General features: G+C 35.7%; 1 protein-coding gene across 1 annotated transcript in view; it reads left to right on the top strand.

Annotated features, from left to right (window-relative positions):
• The window catches only part of CFAP20DC (CFAP20 domain containing), a 55,145-nt gene that overhangs the window by 16,611 nt on the left and 13,065 nt on the right, over window positions 1-25,469 (top strand). Inside the window, exons 8-14 of the mRNA XM_088528255.1 lie at window positions 1,291-1,427; window positions 1,921-2,098; window positions 2,844-2,987; window positions 5,884-6,215; window positions 8,477-8,887; window positions 13,714-13,917; window positions 20,036-20,097. Coding sequence (XP_088384381.1) covers window positions 1,291-1,427; window positions 1,921-2,098; window positions 2,844-2,987; window positions 5,884-6,215; window positions 8,477-8,887; window positions 13,714-13,917; window positions 20,036-20,097 — 1,468 coding nt within the window. The remainder of the gene's footprint in view (window positions 1-1,290; window positions 1,428-1,920; window positions 2,099-2,843; window positions 2,988-5,883; window positions 6,216-8,476; window positions 8,888-13,713; window positions 13,918-20,035; window positions 20,098-25,469) is intronic.

Here is a 25,469-nt window from a genome sequence, read left to right as displayed (position 1 = left end):
TCAGAGAGGTGCAGCATGAAAGAAAAACTCACATGAAGATATACTGAAAAGCTTAGAAGAAATTAGCTTAGGGGAGTTTTTAAAATAATTAGTGATATGAAAAAAAAAAAAAAAAAAGGTTGAGCAATTTTTCCCCTCTCATGGCACAAAAAATAAAGACATCCTTTAATATGATGATATAGTGAATAATTAAAAACGGATAAAAAGAAAATACCTTGATACACAAATATGTTAAAATAACGAATGTACTGCCAAAATAAACTGTTGAAGAAAAGATATTAGTACAAATCCAAAATCGTTTTGATATTTATAGGGGCAGCAGTAATATCCATGGTAATTATAGATAAAGTAAGAAAAAAAGGTAAAAAGGAATCTTGCGTTTTGAAGATTTGCCAACATTATTTCATAAATCCCTACTGAAAAGTTCTTTTGCTATTTCTGAATGATTTGGGTTTGGCCATTATTGGCCAACAGAAGATTGACCTATTCTACTTGATCACTTTATAGCTGTTTAGATTGATAAAATATATGGGTGTATTTATGTACTCATGTTTTGGAGGCTGAGAATAAATAGAGATTGAACTGAAGAAACAGATGAATGGAAGTGCTTAAACACATTTAGACACATATTTGCCTTTGAAATACCAGGGGAGACAGTGTAGTAGTTGTAACATCGCTGATATCAATGAAAATGAAATGTCTTCAGCTTAATGTTTAGTTTATTTTTAGTGCTTGGACCTAGCGTAAGTTCTTCTGGACATACATTTCAAGTTCAGAAGTCAGGCCTTCTTGAATATAAAACCTATGGTGTGTTTAAGTACATTTTATTTGGAAGATGTTGTTTTTATCCTCCGTTTTTTTTTATTTGATAATCAAAACCCCAAATTATTTTTACTGTCATCTGCCTTTAATTACATCTAATATTTCATTATGCCAGATTACTGGTATGTGTTGATGTAGGTAATTAATTGCAGTCAATTAATATGTTTATAAAGAGTGATTTTCATGCAAATCAGCTTTTATAATTGGAACTAACAATGTCCCAAGGTAGTCAGCAAATTAAAGAAATTGATGTTAAACCAAGATGGGTCGCCTAATCTTGTGAAGTGGCAGCTGTTAGCAGCAGCCAAATGTCACAGCAGGAAGATGAGAGAAAGAAGCTTATGACAGAAATGGGCTTCTTTCTTTGAGAAAGTATTTTAAGTATTGTGATACATTTCTAAAACTATGGTCAAGCTAAAGTAATCGCATAAAACAAGTTTGTAAATATCTGTTCTTTATTTTTCTCAGGTCCTCTGATTAATAAAAAACAAGGCAATATACGGAGCAGGAAAACTCAGGATGTGTCACACATTGCGTTTGGATCAAAGATCCTTGGACCTCCCCCATCTTCAACCAGAAGAATCAGTACTAGAGTATCCGGAGAGGTAAGACTTAAACCATCACAAAATTAGTAGCCCTTGTGCGAGGGAGGAGTTGGTCTCAAAACTGATATGAAGCTTCGTGAGACCCCCAATACAAGAGAGATTGACAAAAACAGAGAAGATCTAGTTGAAGCCACCTAAAATACATGGAGGCTGGAGCACGTGGCATGTAAAGAGAAGCTGAATAAGCTGTGTTCGTTCAACCTGCAGAAGAGAAGGCTGAGGAATATGAGTCCCAGTTTTAAACACTGAAGAAGGGATGTGTCGGAAGGAACAAGTGAACAATTCTGCTCTCCTTTTACTCAGTCAAAAAAAAAAACAAAAAAAAAGTCTTTGAAATTTGGATACACAAAGCTATCTGCCATTAAGTTTTCTGTTGGGAGACGGGTAAATTTGAGCATGTTTATTTGGAAAATAAATGCAATATTGAATTTGTATTTAGCTTTGAGTATTTTGAAAACTTAGATTTTTAACTAAGAAAATAATGTCTTTCAAGGTAACAAAGTCTATGGGCAGACAAACTAATAAATCCTGCCAACTTCGAAGTTTAGAAAAGGGAAATGAAGTTCTACAGGACGCTGAGAGGCAAGAACTATCATTCTCCCCGTGCAATGAATCTCTAGATCAAGGAGGCAAAAGAAATGCTCATCAAACTGAAGGTGTACATCAAAATGGTAAGAATCTAAAGTAAATAAGCTGCCAAAATTTTTGCATAACTTCTGACTTTAGAAAGTAAGATTCAGTTCTGTGTTTTTCTTTGTTTTACTTAACTTGATAATTGCTGAAGATATTTGTATTAATAATCGCTTATTTTTCTGAATGAATTGAACAAATGCTGGTTTTCTCTGCAGGTTTTCTGTGTTGTAAGTGTTTGAGCCAGTAGCCATAGGGTGTACACATACTTCCCCTTCCCTCCATGATATTGCTGCGTATGCAACTATTTTAGTGTAGTGCACAAAGATCCCTAGTTGTTCTTTGTCATTTTGGAGACTTTTCACTTCATCGTGCAGCTCATCTGAGAATTGTGTTATTTCATTTTAATTTTGTTTTTGAATATCTTGATGTGATATTATTGTATTCCTGTTATTTTACCCTTTTTCTCCTTCCACTGTTTTTTCTCACTGAATCGTCATTGGTGATTGATTTGACCCTTGAAAATGTTATCTATTTAAACCATTTTCTTCTGTTCTTCGGTTTCTGTCTGTTCTTACAATTTCTATAGTTTGCCCTTCCTCAATAGACAGTGTTAACCTCTGTTTTCTTGTGATTGTCATGATCCTGATGCCTGACAAAGTTTTTTTTAATCTTTGGAGTGTTTGATACAAACACCTAGAAGATTGCTCCACACGCTGCTGTTTCATGCCTCCAGTGAGAACAGTGCATTGTATGAATGTTCACAGATTCTGCGTTATATTTCAGACCCTTCAAATCAGACCCAGAAAACCTCTGATAGTGGAGCAGCAGAGCCTCAGCTTTCTCTGCCACAAGCACCAATAGACAAGAACAGTCCTGGAAGATTATGTCTAAATAATGCTGCCAAAACCACATGGGAGATAACCAATTGTATGGTGCTAATTTTCTGTTATTTCACATTTCAGTTCTGTGTGGGGTAGGAGTCTATCTGTAATAAATTTCAAAGGCTTCTGAAGCAATTCACATAAAATATGAATGTCTGTGCTGCAGGGATTATGGAAATCAAACACCCTGCAGCAGAATTGCTTTTGAGCATTGATAAAGATTTGCAGGATTAAGCAGAGTACCAGAGCAGTGAATGAATAAAAAAGAAAAATCCCATGCTCTCATGATTAAAGGAAAAGGGAAGGAACTAAAAATAATTTATTCTTTAAATCCCTTTTAAATTTAACACTGAAGATTCCAAACATTGGAAGTACTAGAGCTTTAACTTGTCTCAGGTAAGAGTTTAGGACTTCAATTACTGTACTCATGTAAAGTTAGTTTTTGGGGAAGCAGGGAGGACATTAAAGTTCCACAATTAATTTTCTTTGTTTTTTAATTCATAGAAAGGCAAATCAGTTTATCTTTTTTTTTCCCTTTCTTACCAAGCAAAAAGCTGTGTATATATTTTGTTATGCAGTGCCCAATCCCCTGGTTATGACTTTGTATAAAAAGTGTGACGTGGCAGAAATAGCCTTAGTCTCCGAAAATGTTGTGTTGTTTTCTACAAAAATGTATAGCTATGAAGTAGACAGATGGCTCAAATATGCTCAAGATTGTCCAAAAGAGTTTGCCTTCACATTATGAGTTATTGCCATTTGGTTTAATCTTTGGGATGTTTAGATAAAATGTTGATCTTGGTGTAGTCACTGTGAATTTTGCTACTGTCTTCAAGAAGAGAAGCTGAAATTGTACCTCAGAAATGAAAAGGCAACCTGAAGAAAATCAATCCATACTTTTTCTGATATGCAAAGCAGAGAATGCAGTTTGACAGAATAAATACTACTTTAAATTTCTTTGGGTGAAGAGTTCATAGGTGATTTTCCTTGTTACCTTAAAGGAGGGTTGCTGCTATTCATAATAATAGTCTTTAGTTACAGAACGCTCATCGTCTCTTCTGTAACAGGTGTGCAGTACCTTAGCGCACAGGTAAATTGTTTTTAGGAAGGGAAGAAATAAAATGAGTGAGCATTGTTTATCGTATGCCAATCTTAATTATGATATGTTGAAGCCTTCATTAAAATGTTAGGTGCAATTAGAAGCTCTAGCATAAATTTGTCTAGAAGAACTAATTAGATGTTTAGGGGATCATTCTTGCATTTATCTTGTTTGCTGCAATGTTGTGATTACACAGTAATTTCCATATTTTGCTAAGAAGATACTCCAAATTGCTCATTATAATCGACATGGAAATGCTGAGGTAAAAGAAAAATTCCGGTGTAGTTTGTGGCTGAGAGATAATAGGATTTGGTTTGGTCCAAAACATCCCATCTCTTTCACTTGTAGCTTATTAACAAAGTGCTACCCTGACTACAGGTTACAGAAGTTGCTGAACTCTGTAGCCAGTGTAAAATGTCTTACAGACTTTTCTATCTTCCCCTGCAATATTACCTTAGGAATAAGTGCTGTAATACACAAGCTAATTATGTTTGCCTTTAACTTACTGCTATATCAAGTATATTTCTTCAGCATCTCTGGAAACTAATCTTGTTCTTTACAGAGAAGATTAGACTAAAAAAGCAAAAAATTAAGGTTAAGTACTGTACAGACAGTAAATCTTTTGAAGTACTTCTTTGTGCTTCTAAAGTGCTTTTGGTTTGGTTAAAGGTGCTATTATTTCCCTTACCCTGGTGCGGAAGGTGAAGATAGAAGTTTTAGATGCCTGTGGCAGAACCAGGAGTTGGAGTCAGGAGTGTTTAGACTTCTAATCATCTCTTTTTCTCTTACCACTTGAAAAAAAAAAAAAAACAGCTGTTATTTAAGACACCATTGTATTATATTTTGATGCTTCATTCAGAATTGACTTAAGATCAAAAAAGCTGCATGGTTTAACACAGTTTTGCTTCAGGATTCATTACAAAATGTTATTTGTAACAACCTCTGCAAATAGCAACAAGGGAATTAGAAGCCATTCTAGAATGGGAAAAAGAGGAGGTGACATTGTGGTTAGATGAATTGACTTTAGATTTTTTTTTTCCAACTACAGCCACTGAATCCACCTGAAGTGATAATTGTTTCTATACATAAAACTGAGAAGAAAGAGTTGAATGCCATTGTAAACTTATTGTCTTCTGTGGCATTTAATTATTGCATTGCTACTTCATTATTACATTTTTGCAGTTCTATATTGAAGGATTTTTTTAATACAGTTGATCATTACTTTGTTTTATGGAGACAGAATTTTCAAAGTCTAGTGAATAATCCACAGCACAGTAGCTTTAATGAAGATAAGGGAGTATTGCATACTTGAGCAATTCTCCTTTTCTCAGATGCTATTTGAGATTTGCTTTGATCCATCAAACTGTCATTTTTTCCTATACCATCATTCCAACTAGTAAAATATAACTTAACAGTGAGAGTATGAAAATGGTCTTTTCATGTTTATGTAGTGCACTCAATCTTTAAATCCATTTCTCTAGTTTATTGTTTGTTTTAAAAGTGGCAGATTAGTACAGCTTGTATGCAGGGAAACCTGGTGAAACAGATATCTTCATGCATTTTTCAGCAGACCTGTGGCTTGAAATTGCAATTTAAACCATAGATTCTGGATGTATAAGAAAGTACAGAATTTCAGCAATAAAAATGAATTTTAAAAGTACATAGCAGTATTATGAAATTTCTATTTACTTGCCATGATTTATATTTTTTAATAGAAATACCAGACCAAAAAAAAAAAGAGAGACTGCATAAAAGTCAGTAGCCAAATGGAATGAAATTATGTTTTTCTAGATATATAAACATTTTATTGCATAGCAATAATTTTATTACTTTCTGCTAATTTCAGATGAATGGGTGTTTCCTGAAATGGTCAGTGAGACTTTTCATTCGGGTAAGAGTGGGCAGTTTGTATCTACTCAAGATTCAGCCTGCCACAGTTTAACTTCACTGCAAAATGCCACTACTGAACCTCAAAGCAATGAAACAGGTGATGACCAAGTGGCTCACAAAGAGATTTTCATATTTTCATCAAGACCTCGGTCAGCTCGTCATGGAAGGTCTCCCAATATGTCACCAGAAGGTTGTGTTTTCCCTTCAGATTTGAAGCAAGACAGTAACCAGGCACAAAGTGAAACCCAAATTGAAGATAGCTTTCAAGGAACTGACAGCAGTGAGGAGGTAGGCCGTTTGTACATGTAATTCTTGATAAAGTATCTTCATCCTAAAACTCCAAGGAGGAGGTTCTGTCTTCAAGACAGACAGAGAGAATAAATCATCTTTTCCCCATATACCTGCGGGCAGATTTGTCTTTGTCAAGTTGCTGTGTCTAACTGGATAGAGGGGTGAGAAAGCAGATATTCTCTCTAACAAGTGGGCAAAAGAAACCTACTACTCTATCAGCCCCTGTGCCACAAGGGTGAGTGATTATAATGCACCTTTGCAACAGAAAAGATTTTAGAGGAGCCTGCATCCTAGACTGGAGAGAGCGAGGAGTATGACCGATATATGAACAGTCAAGCAAGATGACAGTAAATAAAGGCTTTAGTTTGCCTTTTAAAACTGTAAGCAGGGACTGTGTTGCCCACTAGCATTGTCAAAAGTGAATTAAGAAAGTTCAACTGTTTAATATTATTTGATGGTCAATATTTCTGCTTCACATCTCGTCTGAGCTGCGTATCATCACAGAATTTTTCTTTTGCAATGTGGAAATCTTTCAACAATGAAATTAAGAAAGGGTTTTTTATAAACAAAAAATATCTGCTGATGTAAAAATATAGTAAATTATCAAATCAATGAATTCATTGCATGGAGTCATTAAAGTAACTGTCAAGAATTTCAAACTGTATTAACATTCTGGTGCTTCTCATATTTAATTTTAAAAATGCTCCTTATTCTAATCTGTTTCTCAGAGCTGAGGAATGAAGTACAACTGAATTATGTGATAACAAGACAGATTAAATTTAACAGGAATACTGCTCTGTTCTGAGAAACCATAGTACTGATGCTAACAATATCAAATAGAAAGTCCCTTTTCTTCTGGGTGTGTTTTCTTTTTTCCTTATTTGCAGGGAAAGGAGGGAAGTGCTTAAATCTCTAGGGCTTCATCATTTCAAACATGGTTTCAGAATTTCTGTGTTAACTTAGTTGTAGTCAGGCTAATAAATCATGAGCAGTGCTGTGTGTGATGTGGTTCTGAAGATTTAGAACTCTTCAGATTTCAAGTGATTTTTGTCAGCTCTGCTCATGAAAAGTCAGGGAGGTTATTCTTAATGCCAGGGTAAGGAAAAAATTTCTTTAATATAAGAACTAGGAAAGCTTTCCAGCACTGTCCTTTTCTCAGTTAGAATATGCTTGTGGTTTTGTTTTTTTTTTTTTTTTGGTTTGTTTGTTTCTTTTCTTGAATTAATGTCCATTGTAAAGATAGGTCTCCAAAATATTCTAAACAGTGGCAAATGAAAAATTCAGAAAAGGCTCAATTGTTAAACTGGGCTTTTTTGTTTTGTTTTGGGTTTTTTTATTGTGTTGTTTGTTTTTGTGCATTTCATTTTCAATAGTCTAGTGGCTTCACTGAAGCCAATGATAAACAACAAACTTGCTGCATTTTCATTTGCAGTAGGATTGTACTTTGCCTATGAGAGGCGTGTTGATATTTCCATGTCTTTGTGAAGCCTTCAATATATCGTGTCTGGTTTGGTACCACACAACAGAGGAGCAATTACGAGTAGACGAGGATGAGGCTTCTCATCCTTCCTTTCATGTGAATAGTGACACAGAGGCAAACAGCAGCTTTGCTTCCCTTTTATTTTTCTCCCCATGTGTTCAGGCTTGCTGTTCAGTGTTGAGATGAAGCATAAGTCAGCATAAGAAAATTGATTCATGGAATGTTTTGCAGAGACATTGTTAGCGGCATAACAAAAATATGAAAGTAATAAAATAACTCCCCAAATATTGAAATGCTGTTCCATAACATCCAGAAGTGTGTAAAATTATCTCAACAGAAGTTTTCTTTGTGTTTGAGGTAAAGATGCTATGGGAATGTATGGAGTAGTAGTATTTTAATAGAAAGATATCAGTGTCATGGGGTTTTTCTTTACTTTTGTTGTGCAGTTGTTACAAATCTTATCTAAATGATGATTCTCATGTAACCCCAGATTAGAGAGTTTTCCAACGTTCTGAGCTGGGACAAGAATCTGGACCTTTTGAAATGTGCAATTTCTTCTTCTGTCCCTCACTTGTCTTCCCTACTTAGTTTGCAGAAAAATGTTTATGGATTTGTTGCCAAGAAGAGCAGATGATTCTCAAAATCTTTGCACATTTAGAAAAAAATGCTGTATAAATTAGAGAGCCATTTTGAAACACTGAAGGTCAAGTCCTTTAAATAAAAACAATATTGTGTGGTGATGAGAGGAAATCACTGTTGCCTTGTTTCTTAAATTTAGGGTGACAACAGTGAATTAATCCAGGGGACTGAACACCTTGAGAGCAGCCACAGCAGGCAAGGAACATGTGATCCTGGAGTTTTTGAAGAGAACCCATTAAAGAGAATATCCTGGAGAAATGAATATGGGAAGAAAATGCAACACAGGAAACACAACCTCAAGGAAACCATATTGTCAAAATCACAGTGTTCTGCTATGAGAAAAACAGATTCTGCTGCCTCTGAAAGAAGCTTAATGCCTACCCCTTGCCTTTCTCCAACTGGAAGTAAAACAGAATTTTTTAGAGTAATTCCAAGTGCATTTGAAAAACCTGAAATATCTGAAGGAGTGGATGGTCATTTAAAATCATCAGTGAATAAAAAGTCCATGAAGATCTCAAAAGAAAATTCATGTGTGACAACAGAGGCTTGTGTAAGTGATTTTGCTTTGAAATTGAACGATCAGGTTGTATAAATAGGGGAGCTGTATTAACCCATTTACAAGAGGTGAGCAATAATACATTCTTCTTCCAGATACGTTGCAGGTTTATATAACAGTATTTACCACACTGCACATCAAGTAGTACTTTAGATAGAACAGAAATCAGAAATTCATAGATAAAAATAGGTGTTATTGAGCAACTCACATTTTAGAAATGCATAAGTTATGCATAAATAGTTTTGGGCTGAAAGGCTACAGAGGAAAATTGACAGTTTTTCGGTAACGGTATTAAAAAGGGACCATGGAAAAATCATTGATCTGTGTACTCCATAGTCTGTCTGATGCAGTCCTGAAAAATAGTAAATTATGTGATTGAAGGTTAGCAGTTTAGGCTCTAACATTGCCTGAATTGCCAGGCTACTCTAGGAGCTGTTACATTCACGAGTTAGTTTATTCCCCCCCTTTTTTTTTTTCCTGTGCTTTCTTTATACAGTAATTTTAAGAACAATTAGTCTGATACTAATTATCTTCTTAGAGATTTCTTAATAGCTAATTTCGTTTCTTTGCTTATGTTAAATGTTGTGCTTAGAATCGGAAATTAGATCGTAATTATCAAGTGTAGTGTGTAAATAGCACCTAAGTGTGGCTATGTCCCGTGTTTCAGCTAAGGAATCCTTTTATACTTGAAATTGCTGCATATCTGTATCTTTAACATCTGACCTCTCTACTAACTCTGTAAATGAGTGGATTAGATTTCATCACAGCTGAGAGGAACAAGCCAAATTTGTTCCTGAAACTTCACAGAATGTTCTTCAGACTTCAACTAATGCTGTTTAAGAGCCAGCATCTGTCAAGCAGTGGTTGGTCGTAGTGAGATAGAGGAAAGTGCAAGGACAGAGCAGGCATCCAGTGCCACCCGCCAGCCAGCTCTGCCAGCCTCCTACCAGCAGGACAGCTTGACAACTTCTCGAGCAAAAGGTGTTGCTTCTGTGTTAAATACATCACTAGAAAGCATGCCTGACTAGCTCTTACCCAATAAAATTGGATACATACTTCGTATTAAAAAGTATTTCCAATCATTTTAAAGTGAATGTGATCACCTTTGAATATGGCTCTTTTTGTGACCACATTATATCTAAAACAAGGAATATTTGCTTTTTTGGGGTATTTACTGAATACAGTAGATATATGTGCATGGTTTTGCAAGAAGAAGTCAATATTCTAGGTTGCCATAAGTTTTAAGAAAAAAGTTCTGCCATGCAATATTGTTAACTACAGTGAGACAACACTTGGAGTCATTTTGCTTCCTGTTAAGCATGTAATTATTTTATTTCCATTTTGAAACACTCTTCATGGTTTTGAGAATTATGTATGAGAGGATAGTTTTGAATGAAAGGATATTTGAGTGAGCATTTACAGAGAAGTAATGTCTTCTAATCTGCTCATACAAAGGACTGGTTGAAAAAAAAAAAAAGCTTAACCAGCTCTTACTGCAATCGATTTCCTAACTGCTTAATACACTTTAAGGACCCTGGTTGCTTGCAATGTTTTATTCATGTTTTAATAGAGTTCCCTATTATTAAGTTCAAATATTTTTAATTAAGAAAGAAGTACAACCCTCTGGGTAATACTGCAACCACGTAGATAGCTGGTAATTAAACTTTTCTGCATGCATAACTACATTCAAACAATTCTGAATGAATCATTTGAACCTCGAAGAATGCAAATGTCATTATGTGTGAAAAAATTCTTTAAACAACAGGTTTTGTCAATCTACCAAAAGTCTTAAGGCTTTAATAGAAAAACTCTTTTTATCATAAGGCGAGGATGTGCTGAAAGACAAGATAAACTTTTAATTACTAAAGGAAATATTCATTTTAGACAAATTTACATATTTTGGAGAATTGCTTTTTATTTCAAATGTTTCTTCTAAATTACAGAGTGAACTTAATCTCAAATTCAATTATCAAATTCTGTCTTTGAAAATCAATAAAACAATATAAAATTTTTTTTTGGTAGTCATCTGAAGCTACAGAATATTTAATCCTATTTCTCCTTTATTACAAAACTTTATTGCAGAGACCGTTAAGGACAGCAGCTGTCGTGACTCCTTTTCTCCTTTCTGAACATGGTTATTTCTGTTGAAGAATGGGAGGGTTGTGAGAGAGGAAAACAGAATGACAGTTTGAAATAAGCTAAGGAAAGAAACAAAAGAATGTTCTGAGTTGTTTTGTAAAAATTCCAACATCTATGCATCTTTCTTCATAGAGGTAAAAAAATACAAGCGGGACTAGGAAATGTTTTGCCTCAAGATAATGAGAAAAATATTCTTTCAATTCTTAATGCTTTTATTCTGCATGGCAATAGTTCATGCTGTCCTTTGAATTTCTTCATGCCAATCAGGTTGTATATGAATAAGAAAGAAGCTTCTCTTTTACTGATGAAACAAATAAAATGCAGAGGGATCCGATATAGGAAAATCCAAAGGAAAGCAACAGCTCCAGTAAGATCAATAAAGGTTAAAACAGTAATAGATCCGATGGAACACAGATGCAAAGAAACAGCCAACTTCCCAGATGTAACACAGCAGGCTTGATAAAAAGTGAACTAATAATGATTGAACAAACAAGCTCAGTACAAGTTTAGAGAAAATGTGTGCTATTTTAGAAATAAAAGATGTTAGTAACCATCACAGCATTCAGGAGTAAAGCTTGGACCTCAAAAGTTAGAAGTAAAAAAGGGTGGCACCTCTGCTAATAATATTAGCAGATGGTGAAAAATGGACTAGGATTAATGTTTTGTGTAGAAATGATTGTATCATGTTTTATATGATGATGCTTTTCTTTGCTAGTACAGTTTATTTTTTTCACTGAAATATAGCAGAAATTTATTTTAAATTCTTTGCAGAACTATGAAACCAAGGTAGTCACCCTTCATGAAGGTAGCTATATCTAGTTTTACATAGATTTCAGAGATACCACCTCCTGACTGTAGTATTTCAAAACCTTTCAGTACTCTGAAAACGGGAATGGAATTCAAATTCACCATAAATTTCCGTGCTGGGCTCCAGAAAGCAGTTCCAGGCATGCAGAGGAGCCAGGCACGTAGCAAGAGAGCCGGAGCCGTGTGTGTGTGTGTGTGTGTGTGCTCACACCTCGCACTGAGCGGCAGGCTCCGATGCCAGTGCAAAGGGCACACTACATTCATTAGTGCTTAAAAAGAAATCATTCTCCCCGTGCTCGAGGTGAACCTGTAGGAAAATCTGTAAACTGCTTTTGAAAAGATATTTGACTAAAAGTTTGAGATACATAGTAAAACTTTGGAAATGTTTGCAGTGGGCTTTAGAATTGTCATTTTCACAAACATTTGCCTATTTGCACATAGAGGTGTACTGATAGGAGAGCCCTTCAGTCATAAATCTCATTTTACAAGAACCGTTTACCTGCTGATTGTCAATTTGCAGGCACGCTTCCCATCAAAGATGGTTTACTTTGTTATTTCAATACTAATTTTCTTTTTGATTGGTTATTTTCTGTAGCTGATTTTTGATGAAATATCTATTACCATAGGAGTTAGAATGAGATGCATAACATGTCAAAAATAAATGATATATTGGTCACTCCCCAAAATTTAGTTTTTGTCAGCAATCTTTATTGGCTGGTATTTATTTTTTTTACCTAGGTTTAAAATAGCAAGTACTGTCTTACATACTATACAGATAATAAATTTTGGTTTCTTTTATGGCAACTGGGAAGAAACAAAAATATACTTTTTTATATATGTTTTCATTCTAAAAATATTTTTGTAAATAGTTAACTATTCTAGAGCTTGAGTTGTAGGCAAGATCCTGTTTGCTGCATGGTGCTGTTGCTTGTATTGCTAAACAGCATTTCTCCATCTGTTCTGAGTGTAAAATTCTGTTCCATTCTGCAATGTATTGCATATCCTATATTTGCAATACAGCACTGTGAATGAATGCATGGCATATCTCCAGTTTCTCTTCTGGAGGGGAAATAAGTAATGTACTACCCTTGTAATCATTCGTTACCTGGCTTTGCTCTGATCTGAAGAACAGAGAAAGCTAGGAAGGAAGGGGAGCGGAGGGAAAATAATGCATTTCCCATTCCCAGAAAATACAATTTCATTAAGATATATGGAACTGCCTAAAACAGAAAAATGCCCTATTTATGCCTGCAAAGTAAGTTGTTGGTTGAGCGCTGATGTTGTGTAACCCTTCTAGTGAAAGCGAGTACTTTGTATGTGAAATTCTAAATGCTCTAGATGCAAATTGAAATGTAATTTCTGAAATATCTTTTAAAATTTCAGGCTGCCATATGTAGCTTTCCAGAGAAGTTTTGTGATGTGTTTGACAAATTAGTGAATTTTATGTTGCTGGTGTTTATGAAACTGTGGTAATTTTGTGTTTATTTCAAGGTTTGCATTTGATATTTAAGCCATTTTAGCTGCTAGATTTTCATACCCTTGGAGGCTTGTTTTCTTCTCTTTTTATTTTCAATAGAATGGCAAATTCACTGAACACCCAGGATGCAAACGGCTCTGCAGTCCATGACAGTTTGTGTTTTGCTGCCTTCCTGTGAGATTATATATATGTATATATGTCCTTGATCTTCTTGCTAAACAGAAGTCTGTTAACTAATCTTTTCTAGTAGATATTTTGTTTCTCTTTTAGTAACAAAGCTTCTTGAAGATTCCCCAGAGGATTCCCCAAGGGATCTTTATTCATATATTCTGCTTTATTCATATATTCTATTCCATGATCCTGTCTGCATTGTTAACTTCTCCATCCTTTTTCATAGGAGTATGATTGGAAAAACTACCAGTCGAGTAGACTAAGTACATCTGAACTGCAGATGTTGGCTAGCATGACAAGACAACAACATGAAGAATTTGGGGATACTGAGATCTCGCACGGCTTAAGCGCGTCCCAGATAGATGACTGCAACATTAGCATAAGCACAAGCAGCGATGATACAGCAACCTGGCATTCTTCTTTCCCTCCAGTAAGTCTAAACCTACAGTATTTTTTTTCCAAAATGCTTTGAATGATCACGTAGTTGCTACCAACTCTTGGTAGGGTAAAGTAGTCTTGGGTAAAATTTCTGAGAATAGCTTTGAAATTTAAGGCAACCCTCACATGTTTAGAACTCACAATAAAATGCACAACCAAACTCACTACCAGCAGCTTCCACATTGCCCCCATGGAAAACAAGAAAACCTATTTTATATATTCTAGTGTAGAACCCCAAGTAGTCATATCAGTTGCAAAACCTATATGTTTGTATTGCAGTACTTAAAAATAGCTTCAAAATGAATGAAAGCCAGATACACCGGTCAGGAGCTGCCTTACAGTACGAGTAATGGAAAATAATTGCTTGCTGCATTGATACGGTTCCATTTCTGTGCAGCTAATGGCTCCCAGGACTGAACGGGGAGCACAGCAGAGTGACACTGCGGTGGATCTGAGCACTTAGTGTGTGACCTTCTATGTCCTGCTCCTTGTATCAATATTTGTCCTGGTATGAGGTGTAGCACAGCCGCACACAGCTCTCCTGTGTGACAGAGTGCTGTTATTAGAAGCAGAGGCGTATTTGTTAGCACTCCACTGAAGAGTATTGAATGTATGAAATCACAGAATAACATTTTGGCAACTATATAAAGGTAGTGCAAGCATTGCTGTAAAACTCAATAACCTCATAGTCCATTTCTCTAAGCTCCATAGTTCTTATTTTATTACAGCTCAAACAATAATAAACAATGAATGTGGCCTAAGCAGAGAACACCACACAACTGTCAAGAGGCAGGTCCAGCCTTAGAAGAGTAACGCACTGCTGTGTTGCCCCAATATAAATTACTGTAGGTTCAAAATGTTGGCTGCAGAATTTTTTCCAGGAATTTATAGAGCTCAAAATAGAGGCCTGTGGTAGCAATCTTCTGTAATCAATGATCAGTGCAAAATTAGAGCTTTGTGATATACTAATAAATGGAAGTTTGGAGTTAGCAGAGATTTATTGATAGATGAGTAATTATTCTAATAAGAACTTGGTTTACAGAGTAATAGTTTGAGGAATATAAGAGAAATACTAGTTTATTTTAGCTACCTAAGATATGTTAGTGTTGTTCATTTAATTGATTTCATCATATTGCCAAAGAATTTTCTTAGCACTCACTTGATAGACTTGCATATGGAGTAAATCTCTAAGACTGGACAAATTAGACTGAATTAAATAAGGATAATAGCAGTTTCATTAGCTTTTGAGCACCTTAATTATCAGGAAATTGATAAGAGTATTTAGACATGTCAGATTGGGTTAGTACAAATTATGTGACTAAAACAAAATGAACTTTTAAAATAAAATACATTGTACTAATTGCACTGACTGCAAAATTCAGTGAAGCACAATGTGATTGCAAAGACAGTTCTTTGATCCCACTGCTTTGATCAGCTTCTTTACATATCAGGCTAAAATTTCCAGTTTAAAGTGTTTAGATATAATAAGTTACTTGAATTTAATACAGGTATACTTATTCATAATACTCTTTGGGGGCAATAATTCCCTACATAAAACAATTTTTATGTAAGAGCCATGTTTGACTTGGAGAGAGACAAGTTTTTCAAATTGCTCTGGACTGAAATGTTGGCACGTTTTATCTGTACAGCCCTGTGCGAGTTTCTGCTGTGCATTTTGCAAGGTGGACATTGTGGTTTTAGTGGCAAGAGCCTTGGTTTGGGAAGGTTGGAAGGAGTAGTTTAAAAAGCAAATGCAATCTTTCTCAGATAAGGACTAACTATTTAGACCCTCTCTACAGCAGAGAGTGCTGCAGTTGAGCTTCCAATTCCTCTGCCTGAACTCAAAAGAGATTTTCTGTACCAATACAGTATCTATTTTTCACATGTGTTTTCCACAGCACCAGCTCTTGCTAATGCAGGTAGTAGATTTTGAAGTCTGGGGCTGAGTTTACCACTGTTTCTTGTAATTCTGCTCAAATATTTGGGGAAAAACAGAATAATCCCTGGAGAGTGATGATTCATTTCCAGGTCCTTTAGTCTCTAAGCAGGTTATCAACAGATTTATCAGGAACGGTGATTATTTAATTAAGTCTTCACTTATGTGACCCAGAAGAGTCTCCAAGAGTAGGTAGAGGACATTTCTGATGTCCTGTTATTAAATGCTTGCATTTTTGGATATGCTTACAACATTTCAGAAATATCTAAGAGATACTGTGCCAGTATTCAAACACAAGTTGAAAGGACAGAGTCAGTGTAGGCCAGTTAGCCTGACATAATTTTTAAAACAGTGGTAAAACTGATGGGATTCAGTTAACAGATATTCAGAGGATGGTAACATTTAATAATAGCCAAAGTCATTTTATATAAAATATGTCTTGTTTAACAGATTCTATTTCATTGATAAAATTGCAACTTTGATAAAGGTAACTGCTTAGATGTAATACGCAGAGATCGTTGTAAGTATTTATTTACCCTTTGACTTTCTGTTTGAAAAATGTGCAGCGTACAATATCAATAAAGTGCACTTTAAATGAATTTAGAACTGGCTAACTGACAAATACCAAAAGCAGTCTGCAGGGAATTATCCGTGAGTGGAGTATACCCAGCAGGGCTCCATCATTCTATCACTTCTAGACCTGAAGTTCGATGTTTTTATCGGTGATCTAAATTTTAATGGCCTGTCATATACATACGGTCATTCTAGTTGATCTAATTTTCCCTCTGGCTTTCAAATCTGTAAATCTTTCAAATTATTCCATATAGCTATTCTGTCTGAATTCCCACATTTAGTAGTTGCCATTCTCAGCTTTTAGTAGTCTCACCTGTGCAATAAAGGTGTTGCTATACACATTGCTAATCTACAAACTTTAAAGCTCAGAATTCAACATACATGGAGTGGCCAAAGCATTTTCAGAAGTTGCTCTTCCTGAATTTCAGTCTTCTGCCATGCACATCCAGTCATGCTCTAAGATCTAAAACGAGTAAAGCTGTAATTTCTTCAATTTACAGTTTTTATTCAGAATTATTCCTTATGTATACTTATTCCTTATATAAATGATATCTAGATATTTATATGCATAATAAAAGGAACTTTATGTCCACTGATACTCAGTAGTGACAATCACTACCATTCCAGCTCAGTTCAGCAAATTTGCAAATGATGAATCCCTACTGCAGTCCCTCTTGCAAACCACGGAAATGTTTTATGCATCTGTACCATCTTTCAGTTGTATTTAGCAAAGGATTTTAGCTGTACAGTGCATGAAAAGAAATAATCCTCACATTGTAGTTTAAAAAATTAAGGACAACTTGAAATTCCTGGCATGATTAACTTTTCATGTTTATTTGTAATTCCAGGTAATAACTTCTTGATTATTTAAATCAATAATATCTATTCCTTTCTATTATGTCCTTCAAAGATAAGTAAGAAATATATTTATTCTAAACATTTGTTCATTTTATATAACCTTTCTATCCCTCGGTGGAATCTGTGGCAACAGCACCACCAGAAGGCAGATTTTTTAGTGTCTTTCCTGTTTAGGATATGTATGATATTTTGTAAGTCAGTGCAGGATATAGTTGTATTAAATAACAAACTTACTTATCAAAGTAATATTTTATATAAAAAACACATTTTTAGTGAGTTTAAATTTTCCATCACTTGTCACTGTTAGTCTGATTTGTAGATTCCTTGAAGATTCTTGCCTATTCCTGACTCTAATGAAGTTCAGAAATCCTTCTGAATGAAAGGCATGGGGATCTTGTTGCTAAGTTGCCTTTTAAACAGATGAACAGATGTCCTTAAGCAGCTATAAAAGTGATACACTAAAAACTATTTTATAGCCAATGATAGTTTACCAGGAACTAATACATAACTCTGAGGATAAATTATTGAAATGTAAGTTGCTTAGCAGCTGCGGTAAATGATGAAAGCCAAAAATGAATAAAATAGCTTTCAGTACTATTCATTACCCAGCATAACTATTAACTATAAAAATATTTTTTGAAGAAGATTATTTAAGTATTTTACTTTGAAGGTGAATTGTAGAGCTTTATAAAATTTGTGTGCAAGACAGGGCGAGGTTCCTATTCACTAATATGCACATATAGAACTACATATTTAAAAAGAAAGTATTTATCTGTGTCTTACCTGAACGATTTTTTAGATGCTAAGATCTACATGATGTCCCACATTCGCTTTTCAACAGCTAGTGGTAGTATGAAAGACACAATTTTATGTACTGTGGAGGATCTCGTGAATTTGAACACCCCACACGTTACCCAAGGGATGTTGTGCAGGTTACGAAATATTTCTGCTCTCGTCCCTGTCCTAGAGAGCCGCTTCCTGCCCTGGTTGGAGATTTGGCCCATTGAGTTTCTTGATGAGCTAGTTCCAGACAACTTCAGTGATGTATTTTGTTTCAGTTTGTGTTATATGACATGCATATAATACAAACATTTTGAAGTAAGGTCATATATAAGAGTAATTCAGGACATTTTCTTCCATATACTCCCTGATTCTGAGAGGGGAGAATGAAGACTCCTGGATTGTTCATTGAGGAATCCTGGAAGCTCACAGTGGTGTAATGCACCATCATCAGGCTCAAAAATTGTCTCATTGGTCGTTCAAGTAAGAAGCACTTGCAGAGAAGTGAGATTACTTGTTCCCAAGCATCTTCTTCCTAAATATAAATTCAATCAAATGGGCCTTTGATCTGAGAAGTACTTGAAAGGGTGCTTCCAGGTTCATACTAATTTGTGGAAGGTCTTTTGGCCTCCGTTGTGATGATTCACAAAAAAGAGCCACATGACACAAAAGTGGTCTGGCAGATTTGAAGTCTGACAGACAGGAAGAGTGATATTTAAACCCAGAATTATTCCAACTCAGAGCTCAATTTGACAACCCCTGGAGGGATCTATTCACATCAAGTCAAATTGCAAAACTGAGGCAGACTACTCTTTGCTATGAAATGAGACTAAAAATTATTGAGACAGATATTCTGGTTCATAGACTGACTAACTCGCTTCCTCTCTTGTCCGCTGTCTTCGACCAGCCATCACTTGGGAATTGCACCATCCACTACCTAGGCAGTGACTCATGTCTGCCAGTAATTAGGATGTCATTCATCCTAGCAGACATTTTGCCACATCCATCCCCACTTCCTGAAAGCATGTGAATATACTCATATTTTATATTGATTTCTGTATATGTCCTAATCCCTTTCATGATTCTTAATATTTATTTTTAGCATTTCATGTACTAAATTATGCACATATAATGTTTTGGATGTGCTTCTATGTTCATTTGTTCCTCTGTTTGCTTGAGTGATATGTTTAGAACTGGTTTTGATGTTTGTGATAATGTGTAGGAGTTATTCTCTGAAAGCTGTGAATATATACTGAGACTACATATATTTCTGAATTTTAGAATTTTTGAATATTTATAGTAGCATGTAAGTATCAGTTTCTTGCAAATAACTGTTTTTAGTAAGTCAAATAATGTAATTTAAAACCATTGGGGCATAATCTTATATGGGTAGGCAGGATTTGAAGAATCTTAATGAAAAATTTATTTTGTATGAATATTCATATAGTACACTCTCAGTTATCCATTAACAGCTTAATCCAAATTTCAAGTTAGCAGGGTCATAGAGAAGCATCCGTATTTTGGCTGGCTTTATTTGGGGTAACGGTGCTTGTGCAAAAGGGAACCTGGCAGCTCTATCAGCTCCAGGTCAGGGCTGGCAAGCCATAAGTGAGGTGATTCTGCACCCGTCCTACAAAGTCTCCCTGCACCGTGTGTGCTCTATCCATACCCTCCGGGATTCCTGTTACCAGACAGGACTTTGCCGCACTTCCTTTTCCCCGACTCTATCCCCACACTTCTATACCAGACATGTGCTGTGTACTTCTGCCTAGAGGAAAATCTTCCGTTGGATGATATTGGGATCTGAATATCCCTTTTAAATTTCACAGGAAGACAGACCATAAAATTCTAGTATCAGGAGCTGCAAATGTGTATGCTGAAAAGGATCTATTACATACTTTTAAATGTTCTGAAAGCATGTTTGCAGAGTTATTTTCTCACTATTATTTTTTGTTTCTCATAGCCTGTCAGTCAAGAGCATCACTATCAGAAAGAAATGAGCCCACTTTCTCATTCCAACCCACGGTAAGATTCCATTTATAGCCCAGGCAATAAGAGTTCAGTTAAAATGTTCTGAATATTAAATGTGACATTCTTTGATTTGATCTCAAATCTCTTTTCAATTGCAGCTTCCTCTCAACGAGCTTTACTATTGCTCTTTTTATGCATTGTCTACAGGTTGCAGTATGTCTGCATTGTCACAGAATGCAGGGCAGAATTCTGCATGTTTTGAATGTACTGTGGTGTATTTAAAGTAGCTGACACAGGCCTTGATCCCACACCCACTTCAGTGTGCCACTCAGCAAGCCTTTCTCATCTGCCACACATGCACACGCTCTCATCTCTTTCTTTCCTTCTCTGTCTCTCTCTTTGCTTTTATGGCTTGGAGCTAAAATTCTGTAGGTGACTCTAGGTGTCAGGGGATCCATTCTCTACAAATTAAATTAATGTTACCTAGTTAGGCAGGATTTTTCAATAGAGAGCACAGGCAGGAGTGAGTATTATATTATAACACTGAGAGATATTTGAAAGGTGTCCTGTCTGCAACATATTTTGACTGTCTTTTTTTTTTTAATCTGGGTCTGTTTTACTTGGCATCAGTAACAAAATCCCTGTGGCTTTAATGTGAAATAAGTTAGAGATTTGGGGGCTGGTGGAGAAGGTAGATGGGGAGAAGTTGAGGCAATCAAAATTAATTGTTCTGTTTCAGAATTGATGTGTACCTGCGAAACCACAACATCACTTTGCCATTTTTATACAGTCTGAGTAGGAGGTGTACTTATTAAAAACAAAAAACATTTTGTTTCACTTTCAGTAGGCCTAATTAACATGATTTTACTTGTCTTCGGACAATATATGTGTGTTGGGAGGGTTAGGAAGAGAGGACATTTTAGATATTTGAGGTATTTAGGACTGAGTTATTTAGAGACTTTGCTTTATTTTTTTCAGGATATCAACGATCTGAAGTGTTTTATGATAGTGTACTGCTGGTTGATTATATGGCATAATACTCGTTTTTCCTTGCAGACATGTTCTCAGTCACTTGTTTCAGTGTTGCTTTCTATACTTTTATTATCTTCTTAGATTTTACGAAGTGAACACTAGGAAACTTGCTGTGGAAATTCACCCAGATGCATCAGTTATTGCAACATTCAGCCTTGTGTTTCTTAGCACAGACAGTAGATTACTGGAGTTAAAGTGCAGTCCTGGATTCCATCTCACATCTATATCAAAGTGCTCTTGTTGGTCTAGGTACATCCTCTGTGCCTGGGTGCAAGTTATCAAAGGAACTATCTCTAGTCTCATGAACTGTTACAGTGCATGAAGTGGACAGAAATATTTGACTAAAGTCAAATATATCTTTTGCTTGACACATTTTGGTGGGGACTCTGTTCCATAGTTGATTTTGTTATTCTGAGAATGTTAGAATTGTCAGTATTTTAGTATGAGCTACTTTGTTGGCTTTTTTTTTCCCATAGTTTGGTTGAGTCAGGTTTTATTACATTATTTTTGTGCATGCACTAAAGCAATTTGGTACTCAGTACATTTTATGTACTGAAAAACAGAATAAACACTATTATCTGTAAAAATAGAACATTTCAGCATATCAAGTTAATATGATCAACAGTAAAAACTTGTACTTCTATACAATAAAATTTAAAACAAAATATTATAAATTACTACTTAGTTCCTATGCTGTTTTAATCCCGTACACATAGTAGACTTAAACCTCTACGGAAATCGTTTTCGAGAAATGCAGGCAATCAAAGTATTCGTAAAATACCTGGCTTGCAAGTACCTCATAAATTCAGTAGCCCTTGTGAACTGCCAGAAGAGCATTATTGGGCTGTAAATAGAGCAGGTGACAAAATTATGAGGTCAGTTTGCATCATGATATTAAACTGGAGAAGATGTGACTCGAATACTGCAATTCACATCATTACATTTCATTTAAAAAAGAAAACTGGATATTGTTTTTCACAGAGGGTATTATCTGGGTGAGACAGAGGTCGAGTTAATGGTAATGGTGTAACTTAGTTCCTGAGCTGTTCTTTAAAGCCAATTTTAACTATTAATACATGGACAACTGGAAAATGTCTAGATCTATGTAGAGGAAAACAGAGGAATATATTTGAAAAATCAGTACCTCCTACTATAGATCAATGGATGTAAATACTATGACACTCAGGCAATTAGATCATATAATTACTGAAACAACAGATAATTTGTTGTGGAAAGTGATAGAGAATTTGGCAAGTCTTAACTAATTTAGAAAAGGAAAAGCAGTACTGATACTTTCTGGGAAATGGGAAGAGCAATGTGAGAACTGTTGTCCAGAAAATGTAACTTCTGTCCATCCTAAGATAAAAGAACAAGCCAGAAAAGAAAGCACCTGCGAAGATAATGGAAATGCAGTCAATAAAAAGTCCTAGCAAGACTCATTTTGCCTTAGTTCCACGGGTAATGGTCATAAGTCTGCCACAGAATATTGCTAGTGCCGTACAAATGGTCCCTACAACACGCTGCTTTGCAAGGCACAGAACCAGTTAATGAAGGATGGGCTGCCTGGAGAGGCTGTAGAGCCAGGTGAGCAAAATGTGCAGGGTTTTCAAGCCTTAGCTCTGCAGTTCCCACAGACAGGCTTGCTGTTTCAGCTGAGTTTCAGAACTGCTCATTTCCATGCAAATAATTCTATTTTTATTCTGTGGTATTACTCCCTCCAGTGCATGTGTTGGAAACTGCTAGGTACCTTGCATCTATTTAATAGCACATGAGCAGGATTATCCTCTGACATACTATATTATGTGTCATAGAAGGTTTGGAAGTTTCTTTAAAGTAAATGTGGAAGTAAAGAAGGTTTCTAGAGCAATTCTAGTCATTCTGTGCTTTAAAATGTGGAGCTGCTCCCTAAATAATGCCTCTTAAGGCAGACATATTTTTTTTTCTGAACTTCTACAGATGGTTTTCTTAATTTTTTTCTGATAAAACCTCATTTTTCCATTTTTGAAAACTTTTTTTAAATTGAAATCTATAAAGCATTGCCTCACCAGATTCTCACTTGGCATCACTCCAGGCTCTCCCCAGCCTACCAAATAAGATTTGCTTCTCTGAAGTTCAAACTGCTGTTCCCCAGAAACTGTGCTAAGGTAGGACATAGATATTTCAACACTTCATGGCATATCCCATCACAAGAATTGTATTTTCCCTCAGTTATTTTATACAAAACACACACAGACTAGTTTTCAGTTAGATGTTAACCAGGTAATTGATTTTACACATGTGAAAAGAATATATATTCTCTGAGAAAATTGTGGGCACAGATATTTGATGATAGTGATAGTTTCTACCTCTTTTGGATTATGGATCAGCATATAAAACAAAAGCCTCAGTATGTGGGAAAGTCTGTTAGTGGTCTCAGAGCAAAGCATGAGTGATCAAGTTATGTTCCATTCGCAAGTGAAAATATTTATTAAACTGATGTTGTCCCTCTTAGTACCTGGAAGTTTTCGTATCTTACCAGCTCCTAAATGTGGTGTCTGATCTTTTAAGAAAGCAAGAAAAAAAAATCACAAGCAAGTGTTGTAGAAAGACAAGAATTTGGGAGCTAAACCTTTCTCAAATAGCTCCTATTCAAATACCAATCATCACTCCTCTGTGCAGACAAAAGACACAAGGGCACATCTACTTTTTATAACCCCAGTAGAACTGAGAGGTAGGAAAGCTCATAGCCCACCTGAAATCCTTCTCACCAACAACAGCTTTTCCTAAGATGCTTGAAATTCATATAATGAAAATGATAATGTGAAGGACTCTCCCTGCCTCTGCTGTGGACATGGTTAGGGTTACCTGTCCAGAAGGAAAAGAGAGTGTAGTCGTTTGTTAGCTCCAGCTCTGGTTTTGTTCTTCTGGGCTGTGGGAAGCTCTCGCTTGCCTTGCTGGCATGGGGAAGTGTGCATGTGTGTTAGGATACAGCCTTCCTTCCCTGCTGAGCTCTGTGTGTCAGGATTGAGCCCACCTTAAGAGCTGATGATGTAGGTTGTCGCCCCCCAAAATCCAGCAAGACTCTGAAAAAGCCATCAGATGTCATTTACCAGTTCCCACCTCTCCTTCTCAGTGTCTTGTCCTTCTCCATGGCCTTCAAACCTGCCTTCATGCAGATGGTTATCACTAAGAAGCTTTATGAGGAAGCATGAGTGTTAGAATAGCCTTGAAGTTAGAGGATTCAGTAAGAAGCCTCAAGGCCACCAAACAGCCAACTTGTTAAATAAGCTAAATTTATCTGCTGTGTCCCCCCACAAGTCAGTTGCTGCTTTAATGGCTTTTTTGAGTTTAAGTTAGAGTCCATCAGTGGTTTTGTTATGACTAAAAAAGAAAACCTCTTAAAACTAAGCAGCATTCTAGATCCTTACCTTTAAGGAAAACCAACGATACTGCAAAATGATTATTGAAATAGCCAAGTGGAAATAGTGATGCAGCTAGCATTTTGTCAAGATTTATATTTTATCTAGAAGAAGTGTCACCACTGTATTACAATTTAAATCTTTCAGTTGGGGGTGTGATATAAACTTCCTTGTATCTGTAATTGCCTGATAACGGCTGCAGTCGCTGACAGATGATTAATAGTCACTGACCTCACTTCACACTGGCTTGGTACAGGCTTACTAAAGCATATGCTGTCTTGTCATACATGTGTTACATTAAACTGATCAGGATATCATCATTCTTATTTCAACTACACTCTTCTTTACTGATTTAATTAAGCAAATAGATTATTTTTAGCAAAGTTTCTGGTACAGAAACAGGTATTTTTTGCCAATATCTTTGCCATAAATGTTCAATACTGTCATTATCACAACACCTGAAATCTGCATAAAATTTTCAGTAGTCGTAGCACAAGAACCCAAACCACTCTATACTCTCAAATATAGATCCTAGACTTATGTTCAGTTTAGGGACTAGTGTTTAAGCATCCTCATTCATCCCAAATGAAAACTAAACATGCCAGTAGCTGATGCATGTGTTACACTGTTGAGGGACTCAGTAAGATTAAAGTAACCTATAAAACAGTGCAGTGAAAGAAGAATTATAGTTATAACATTTGCACTACAGCAGAACTTCTCTAATGTAAGTGCTGTGAAATTCAGGCACAAAACATCTTTGTCTCCAGAATATCCAGGAAAAGGCTTAAATACCAGAATAACTCAAAACTGAAAATGGAAATTAAAATATTGAGTTCTGCAAACAAATAAGCATATTTACTTTCATGATTTGTTACAAGATCAAAGTCATATAACTCAATCATTTTTGTAAAGCAGGCAATATTATATTATGAAGTATTATAAAATTACACAACAGTTGTCAAAATAAGTGAGCAGAGACAACATATCACAAAATGT

Source organism: Tinamus guttatus, unplaced genomic scaffold (genome assembly GCF_059628265.1).
Source record: "Tinamus guttatus ecotype Peru unplaced genomic scaffold, ASM5962826v1 Tinamus_guttatus_pri_ptg000307l, whole genome shotgun sequence".
Classification (NCBI taxonomy): Eukaryota; Metazoa; Chordata; class Aves; order Tinamiformes; family Tinamidae; genus Tinamus; species Tinamus guttatus.
This window is presented reverse-complemented; position numbering and strand designations above follow the sequence as displayed.